At 50.2% G+C, this 9,360-nt stretch overlaps 2 protein-coding genes across 2 annotated transcripts in view; both read left to right on the top strand.

Moving 5' to 3' along the window:
* Positions 1-238: 238 nt before the first annotated feature.
* On the top strand, positions 239-8,000 carry LOC107119868 (snake venom serine protease-like). Its single transcript, XM_015422482.1, has 5 exons — positions 239-293; positions 890-1,046; positions 4,438-4,676; positions 6,335-6,471; positions 7,565-8,000. The coding sequence occupies exons 1-5, from the start codon at positions 242-244 to the stop codon at positions 7,733-7,735; spliced, it is 756 nt and encodes a 251-aa protein (XP_015277968.1). The 5' UTR covers positions 239-241; the 3' UTR covers positions 7,736-8,000.
* A 309-nt stretch (positions 8,001-8,309) lies between these two features.
* Positions 8,310-9,360, top strand: part of LOC107119867 (alpha- and beta-fibrinogenase OhS1-like) — a 20,682-nt gene continuing 19,631 nt past the window's right edge. The window contains exon 1 of the mRNA XM_015422481.1: positions 8,310-8,319. Within this exon, the coding sequence (XP_015277967.1) occupies positions 8,310-8,319 (10 nt within the window). The remainder of the gene's footprint in view (positions 8,320-9,360) is intronic.

The following is a 9,360-nucleotide window of genomic DNA, read 5'->3' as shown; positions in this document are numbered from 1 at the left end:
GGGTATACATCCAACTCTTCTTCTCTTCCTCCTCCTCCTCTTCCTCCTTGTCCTTCCCAAACCCAATCTCTCTTTGCCAGCTGTGGGATGGTGAGAACGTGGAACCTTTCGGGCACCTGTGCACTGACCTTTGTGTGCAAGCCAAACAGCACTGGGCCTATTTTTATCTTGTTTTCCTAATCGCTTGGGTCCAGTTCACCCTTGACCGTGTACGGACACACCACCAGGCAAAGCTTCTGTTATGGATCTAAGCCGATTGCTGGGCATTTTCCTGGGGCTGCTGCTACCTTATGGTAAGGATCAGGTGTGATTCTTGAATCCAGGAAGGGGTTTGGACATGTTTTGTTTAGTCTTTGATGTGGGAGTTTAAAAGATTGTTGAATAATTGCGCTTGTGTGACATTGATACGCGCAAACAGTACACGCTGTCAGCCATAGAAACGTGACTGTCTTATTGCAGTTCTTTTTGTCCCCTTCTATTTAGTATTTGAGAGCAGTAAATGAATGCAATATCTGAGGGGCAGTTGGAGAACCAGTATGGTATAGTCAGTAAGACTAGGACTGAGAATTTCAAATGAGAGTTCAGTGTGAATGTTCATGATCCTGTAACATTCCCTTCTTTGCAAAGCCTGTCGGTGTCCTAATTCAGAATTCCGCAGAGTCTGAAATTCATTTTCATTTCCAAAATGCAGATATTATATTAGTTGGCTCCTAAATACTAAGTATTCCCAGGAAGTCCACGCCGGATGCTGTATCTTTTAGCTTTCCTCTAGCAGAGAACAACAGAGAGATGCCAGTTATTTTGCAGACGGATTGGCAGGTACTGCTATTTTTCGAGTGTCTGGCATCCGTCTCAGATTCATGGAAAGCTTTCCCTGTTTATGTTGCAGTATCTCCGTATCGCAATCGGATAATCGGAGGCAGGGAATGCCCCGAGGATGCACATCCCTGGCTCGTGCAGCTGTACGATTTAACATTGCCTTACTGTGCTGGAATACTGATCGACTTAAACTGGGTGGTCACTGCGGCTCACTGCTGTCTAAACAGGTAAGGGGTGATGGGTACGAAGAGGTAAGGGGTGATGGGTGAGGGAGATGAGGGGACCTATTTAGAATTCTCTTTCAGACCCTGGCTAATATTTCCAGTGAACATAGTGTGTGGTCTGAAGTGGTGCCATAAGCTCAGTTCCAACTTTTCCAGCAGGCATGCCATTTGCCCACTCCGGCCGTCTGACCCTCCCACCCACCCTTCTCCATCTGGGCTAGCAGAACAAACATCGGTAGGGGGAAATGACATTAGGCAATGTGCTGCATCCGGAAGTGACATCACTATCTCAGCTGATGCTCTGGAAACTGTATGGTAACACCATAGTGACACGCTGTACATCTGGTGGATGCACTGCACAATGTCCTGTCTGCCTCTTGCCCCACCTCCAAAGCTCCTGGGGTGCCAAATGACATCCTGCATCACCAGGGGTCATCTCCTGCGGGAGCGCACAGGAGCAGAGCTCCGGCAGTAAAGAGCTCAGGGGGTGGGCACATGCAACAAGCCCCCCCCCCTGCTCCCAGCAGCCCTCAGTCAGAGCAAGAAGCAGCCAGGTAAGCTGCAGAGCCCCCCCCTGTCCAAAACAGTCTAGTGGCACCTTTAAGACCGAGTTGTATACAGGTACAAGCTCTCCCTCCTCTGCGAGGACAGATCAGCACATCCCCCCCCCCCAAACAGCTAGCAATCCAAAACAGTCCAGTGAAGCCTGTGTGGTGGGTGCTGCCTTCTGTTCTGGCACACTTCCGGTGACGTCAGGGGGTGTAACATATGCAAATAAGTTATGCTAATGAGTTATGCGAATGAGCTCCTACACCTCTTTTTCTACAAAATGACCCCTGTATCCCTATGGCAATTTATCACAGGACTTGTGGGATCATTACAGTCGCAAATTCAGCGTCAAAGGTTAAGTTGGAAACTGCTCTTAAAGAGGTGGTCTGTGAATCCAGATGTTTTCACACTGCTGGTACTAATTAGCATAGTGCAGTTGGCTTATTAGTTGTTCTGGATTATCCGGGCTATATGGCCGTGGTCTTGGCATTGTAGAGCCTGACGTTTTGCCAGCAGCTGTGGAACTCCTACAAGATAATGACTCAGCCCTACCCCACCTTCCTGAGTAGATATAAATTACCTGCTGTGACGACCTCTTCTCTGGGGAGGTCTGGTTTTCCTTTAAACGTGTTCTTATGTATTATTTTACTTTGGGTATCCGGCTGCCACCAGGAAATTTTATAAGGCTTTCCAAACCTTTTTCTATAATATTCCTATCACAGGGTAGGTGGATCGAGAGTTTAGGCGTTCGAGGAACTATGTGTTTCCTGGGAAGAATTTCTTTAGTACTGGTATCTTAAATAAAAGTAGAATTATTTGATATTTCACACACTTTTCCCTCTTACTGACAGGGATCTGGGCATGTCACTTTGTAACAATATTTTCCTTAGGCCATATACGGTTACTGTTTCTTTATGTTTCAACTTTTCATAACGCACACAAGACTTCTCTCTCTCAGACCTTAAAACGAACAAACTGCTTAACTCTTTTACTACACAGAACCCAATCATCCCACACAGGGATGAGTCTCCTTCCACTCATACATAGCTTAACTGACTTCTGCTTCTCTCACAGAAATCAGAACTCGAACTGCTTAACTGAACATCAACTGTCTTTCTCAACAGTCATCTCACTAACTGACACTCTTGACTGACATATCTGCTCATCCACACAGAATCATTTCCAAAATCCCTCCCCCTCTCTGTCACTCACCAATCACACAACTTGCCTGTTTCAACCACACTAGACTTTCATACAGCTATGCATCCAAACTTCTAAAGACACACCCACATATAAACAAGGAATCGTTACACCTGCCTACCAGTTTTCTTCTCACCTTGACACAGAGAGTACTCCATCTTTCCATGTTATACCTCTGAGGATGCAAGTCACAGCTGCTGGCGAAACGTCAGGTCCTACAATGCCAAGACCATGGCCATACAGCCCGGGAAATCTACAACAACTAATGAACTCCGGCCATGAAAGCCTTCGACGACATATTGTAGTTGGTTTGTCCGTTAGTTAAATGCACAGCCCGGTCTAATGAGTCACAGGGACCAAGCCTCCATCTTCCCACTACTTCCCATTTCCTGCCTTTAGAGGGAGACCTGCGGGCATGTTCAGCTGCTAGTCACATGCTATCTGCTCTAGGCCAGAGGCCCAGTCAGACCTCCATTCCAAACTAGAGCAGGGGGCACCTATGCAGTGCCTATCAGGAGCTGGATGATGAACTAGCGCTGTCCTCGTCGGTGTCGCTCCCCAGTCCCTCAAGTGTGGCCACCTCTTCCGTCACTCCCAGGAAGATGATGGCCTCAGACACCTGGACGGGGGAAGGTGGTTACTTCACCAATCAGTTCACTCCCGTCCCTGCGGGCAGACGTACACTCTCTCTGTGCCTCAGTCTTCCAGGAGTCATCCTCGGCCTCCTCCATTCCCACCCTTATATCCTCCTTCCCCGTCTCCCAAGGTGCCCTGCTTGGTTCTGTGTTTCCCTCCCCCTTGGGCCACGCCCCCGTATAAGAGTGGAGATGCCCGTCCCCGGGCGTGGCTCTTTCCTCTCCTACCTCCCCTTGCTCGGGCCGCGGCGCCCGTCTCGGCCGCCGCACTCTTGCACCGGGTCTGTGTCCCCGTGCTGCTGGCTCGCCCCAGTCATGTTGTTCTCTGGCCGCCCCTCCCTCCTTAGGAAGGCGAGAGGCAGGTGTTCCGCCACCTGCCTCCACGGTCTCCATTCCTCCCCCGTCCCTGCCTCGGGTCTCGCCGCCGCGGCACCTCCCGGCAGCCCCGACTCCGCCCGTCAGCTCTGACGCCGGCCCTGACCCCTCGTCTCCAGCCGGTAAGTGTCTGAACCTCCGTCGTTCTTCGCCCCCGATTCGCGGGGGTTTCGGTGTCTTCGTCTTCGGGCCGGTCGACGGCTCGTTCTGGTGACTTGGGGGAAGGGCAGTCCCGTCCTCAGGACACCCACCAAGTGTTTTTTTAGGAACTCGGCAGGACCAGATAGGGCTCTTGACCACCAAGGCTTCTGATTGGCTCCTGGAGATTTGATTGGCTGTGTGGTTTTTTTAAAATGTTGTTTTGGCAGCCGTTGCCACCACGACGCAAGGATCTGCACTTCGTGACTGAAGGTAAGCTGCAGCGATCATTTACTGACTGGCTCTGCCTCCCGTGGCAGCCATTTTGTGGAAGCCATTTTGTGGCTGTGCCCACCATGCCGTGTCACAATCCCAAAGGTACCCGCAGGCTCAAAAAAGTAGAGGAGCCCTGAACTAGAGCACAGATCAGCTGGTCAGTCAAGGCTTTGCTTCAAGGGACTCTTCTCTTTTGAGATCTTTGCCGCTTTTTCTCACAGGAGATCGATCGTGATCCGTCTCGGAGAGCACAGCTTGTCAGAGTCATCTGGGCATGAGCAAATGAGGACCAGCACAGAAACTGTTTTATTCAACCCCAGCGCCGTCTGTGAATTTGAATGCGAAAATGACATCATGCTGATAAAACTGAACACACCTGCTGTCCCTACGGCTTACGTAGCCCCTCTCAGCTTGGCCACGAGCCCTCCCTCGTTGGGAACAAGCTGCACTGTGGAACTCCGTTCCTGTGTGTTCCTGCCCAAAAATAGCCCTGGACAAAAGCCACGTGGAACACGGGTTGTCGTCAGGAGCGGGACTGAGTGAGAGTGAGCAAAGAAGTCAGGTGGATGCAACCTATAGGGCGCACCAGCTCCAGCAAGGCCCAGCATTCCCCAAAACCCATATCGATCTTTGATCTGGCACTGGCAGGGCAATGGCTGATGACCAGAGACCACTGCGGTTTCTCATGGAAGGGCCACAAAACTTGAAGCTCACACTGGGAACAGCACACATCCAGAGGGACCAATCAAGGTAGGGCTACAAAGCCCTGAAGCCCACTTTGGTAAGAGTGCACACGTAGCGTGGGGTCAGAATAAGGGGAGCTTGTAGGAGTGACAAACTCTACCATGCAGTCAAAAAGTGCTCCTGCCAGGAGAGAAGGCAGACCTGGGAGAACAGGGAAGATGCAGAAGTACTTGAGATAGCCCTCACCAATGCTCCCTCTAAGCTGTGGAGTCTTGTGAGCAAAAATTCTGCTTCGTGAGCTACTGGCATTAAAGTTGTGAGGGAGCGATTTGGCTACTGCATAAAATTAGTTTACTCTGGAGCCATCCTTCCTGAGCTAAGGCAAAAACGTGTGAGCCAAAGCCTAAAAATCTGTGAGTTAGCTCACACTAACTCAGCTTAGAGGGAACACTGGCCTAGACACAGCAGGGGAAACCGCCATGTGGATGCTTTGTCTACATGGTGGATCGTCACCTTGTGGAAGCAGCCCTAGTGAAATACTATATCAAGACTGTTTTCTTAAAAAGGGGAGAGTGGGGAAAGGAGAGCACGCTCTCCCTGTCAAGCAGATCCTCCTCAAGCATCTGCTAGACCAGGGTTCCTCAACACAGTGCCCAAGGTCACATACTGAGGTTTGCAGAACATGGGCAGGCCACTGTAAGGTACATCATCATGTCGGGGATGTTGTGTAGTGCTCTGGTTTGAGGGCAAAACTCTATGGTAAAACCAACTTCAAACTATAGAGTTTTGCCCTCAAACCAGAGCGTCATGCAGCAACGTTGCTGTTGGGGGCTGGGGTTCTCCCCACCAGCCAGCTGGCTGGCAGCAGGCAAAAGCCCCCCAAACCAGGGGGGACCTGGGGACTGGCAACCCTAACTACAATGGCAGCTGCAGCCACTACAGGATCAGGGCTGGTAAGCACCTATGCTTTGCTTGTGTGATTCCATTCTCCCTTCAGACTTTCCTTCTTAATATTCCCCTTTCTCCCTTCTTGCCTCCCCTTGGGCTTTCCTTCTTTTTATCCCCCTTGTGTGATTATTTTGCAAAGTGAGGTATTGTGATTGGCTCTGCCTTTTAGAGCAGCCATTTTGGGTTTGGCTCTGCCTTCCGTGGCAGCCATTTTGGGGTAGCACTCACCACCTCCTCTCCAAATTCCAAAGATGTCGTCATGTTTTTAAAAAGTTAGCCAGTATTTCCTCTAAGATGAGTTAGCATATGCTAGCTCACTGTTTTTTAGCCTCCGGCTCACACATTTTTGTCTTAGAGCAAACTAATTTATGCAGTAGCCAGTCGCTCACAAAGTAGAATTTTTGCTCACAAGACTCCACAGCTTAGAGGGAGCATTTGTTAGGGACCCCTCTGCTAGATGATCACGACTACCTTTGCTCTTTTCAGAAACATTTCCCGACGTGCCTCAGTGCGTTAACATTACGATCCTCGAAAGCCAGTTATGTGAGGATCCATTTCCATGCGTTGTGCCTGAGAATATTCTTTGTGCCGGGGTTCTTGAAGGAGGCAAAGACTCATGCCGGGTAAGGAGCTTTCCCCTTGTATTTATTTATTTATCATATTTATACCCCGCCCATCCCGCAAGCAGGCTCAGGGTGGCTCACAAAACGGGAAGTACACAGGAAGTTGAGTGTGCTCATAAAACAATGGAAGACAAACCAGGCCAAGATGCCTAACTGTTGGGATGACTTCTCTACCAAGCCAAGAATTCTAATCCCCCTTATAAATAAAAGCCGAATGGTAGTGGCACTTCTCTAGAACATTCCACACGCTCCAAAATCAGTTCGCTCTCTGATCTGTCATTCAGAGGGTCTCCCTATCCACTGGCTGCTTTGCCTGAGTCCTGCCTCCAACATTCTAAACTTTTTGCTGTTCCTCTCCCCCCCATAGCCAGTCAGAACACAGAGGTTATTTGCATATATTGGCCTTTGCCTTGGAACACAGAGGTCGTTTGCATATGCGACTTGATTGGCTTTTGCCTCTAACATTCTAAACAGTTTTGCTGTTCTGAGGTAAAATGTGTCCAATCTCCAGGTGAGGGCTGGAGATCACTCAGAATTACAACTGCTTTCCAGATGGCAGAGATCAGTTCCCCTGGAGAAAATGGTGGGCTCTGTATCCTTATATGCTGCTGAGGTGGCCCCCGTATGACAGCCAATGTGACGTAGCAAGTCAGGGCTTCAGAGCACGGGAGAGGCTGCAGGATGTAGGCAGAGGCTTTGTCTGTAGCACAAGGCCCATGCACCTTGGAAACGACTTCCCGGGCAAAGCTGCCTCTAAATGGTGACAATGACTGGGAAGACCAAAGGGAGAGGGGAGAGTCTCCTTCCTCTAGGGTTGCCAGCTTCGGGTTGGGAAATACCTGGAGAGTTTGGGGGTGGAGCCTGAGGAGGGTGGGGTTGCAGAGCGGAGGGACTTCAATGGGGTACAATGTCATAGAGTCCACCTTCCAAAGTGGCCCACTTTCTCCAGGGACCTGATCTCTGCTGTCTGGAGATCCGTTTTAATCCCAGGGGATTGCCAGGCACCACCTGGAGGTTGGCAACCATGCCTTCCTCCCACCATGTGGTATCACAGCATGCACTAATAAGAACTTTTGTGATCTTCTTCTAACAGGGAGACTCTGGCGGGCCACTTATCTGTGACGATATGCTTCAGGGCATCGTGTCTTTGGGTGGGACCCCTTGCGGCCAGCCATACCTGCCAGGTGCCTACACCAAAATCAGCCAATATGCCAGCTGGATCCAGGAAATCATTGGTGGAAGTGACAACGGAGCCAAGTCCTAAGCGTGTAACTCTGGCAGAGGCCTCTCGGAGTGGGGAAGGGCTTCCCAGAAACGGTTTCCTTTTTCCCCAGTGACCTATTCTTGCAAACACATTCTCTGCTCCTTTACTCAGAAGGAGGTCTCAGTAAATTGAATGGGACTGATTCCCAGATACATGTGCGTTCCATTGTCCTGTCCTACCCCAACCATCCTTGGATTGATCCCCCCCCCCCACGAGTGTTATCATTATGAATCATTATGCTAAAATCGCAAATTTGATATGAATGTCTGGCTCTGAAACCTAACAACTGGGGGGGGGGGAATAAAGCGATTGTTGTCCTTATTCCTGGATAATACACAAAAGTTTTACTCTCTTTTTTTTGGTATTGTGTGTGTGTGTGTGCACGCGCTTGCTTGCTTGCTTGCTTGCGAGCCTGGAAGTCAAGGTGACTTCTAGTTACCCCTAGTGGGGCTAGGATGTTTTTCAGAGAGGTGGCTTGATTGCCTGCCTCTGCATGTCAGGTTCAACAGCAAGTAAATCTCCACACACGTTTCCAGGGAAGCGTTATGCTTTATTAGACTACAGGTCTATCACCATGTCCACAGGTTTATTGTTAGGAATGACGATGGGGTGGAAGCATCCCTACATATAGCAGGATGAGGTAAATGGCTAAGCAAATGAAATCCAAGCGCACAGGAGGAAATTCTCCCGGCAGGAGGTTACATAATAAGCGGGAACTTACAGCAGGACCTGGCCTTTTCCCGCCGGTTCCATCACCTCCTCCCCACTTGACTCGTTTTCCAACACATCCACCTCGGCTTCCAGGGCGCGGGGGCTTCTGGCTCTCACCGTTCCTTTTCTGGGAAGCAAGTCGCTCAGGGGTTTATCACCTTCTTTCCCTGTTGATCCTCTGCCCTCTCCCGAGAGACAGTTAGCTGCAAAATGGCCTCGCTCCCCACATTGTAGGCAAAGCCATTGTTTCATCCGTTGCTCTCTGACTGATGGCAACTGCAGGGTGGCCTTTGCCTTGGGGTGGGGTGGTGCCGTGGCTCTCCTGGCCGCTATCGCGTTATCCTGCCACATAGTGCGCAAGCGGCTCTTGGCGCTCTCCGCATCCTGCATCCATGCCACCAAGGTTCTTGGGTCTCGGGTCCCCAAGACCGAGTTTCGAATGTCTGCATTCAGGCCCAGCAGGTACTGCTGCGCAAACACTGGGTTGGTTCAGTTCCGGATTTTGGCCGCTTGCCGGTGAAAGTCGGTTAAGTATTCCCGAACAGACAACTTGCCAGTTGAGTATTCCCGAACAGACAATCCCGGCCCTGGTATTCCTTGGAGGTCTCCCTTCCAAATATTTGCTAGGGTTGACCTTGCTTAGCTTCCAAGATCTGACGAGATTGCGCTTGCCGGCGCTATCCAGGTCAGGGCACAAGGGTGTTACTCTTGACTGCCAAACCTGTGGGTATTAGCCCCCATGTGGAAGCAGCCTATATCCTAAGCAACATTTCCCTTCTTCTAGAAAAAGGGCTTCGTGTTATCTGAAAGGCAGCCTTGTGAACACAAGTTGGATTGCATTTCTAAAAGCACAAACCAAAATTCCAAGAGCTAAATGGTCTGGCAGGACTAAAACAGTGCAGAACTGTTCGTGT

This window comes from Gekko japonicus, unplaced genomic scaffold (assembly GCF_001447785.1).
Source record: "Gekko japonicus isolate JY-2015 unplaced genomic scaffold, Gekko_japonicus_V1.1 scaffold1250, whole genome shotgun sequence".
NCBI lineage: Eukaryota > Metazoa > Chordata > Lepidosauria > Squamata > Gekkonidae > Gekko > Gekko japonicus.
Note: the sequence above shows the minus strand (reverse complement) of the source record. Positions and strands in the feature narration are given on the sequence as shown.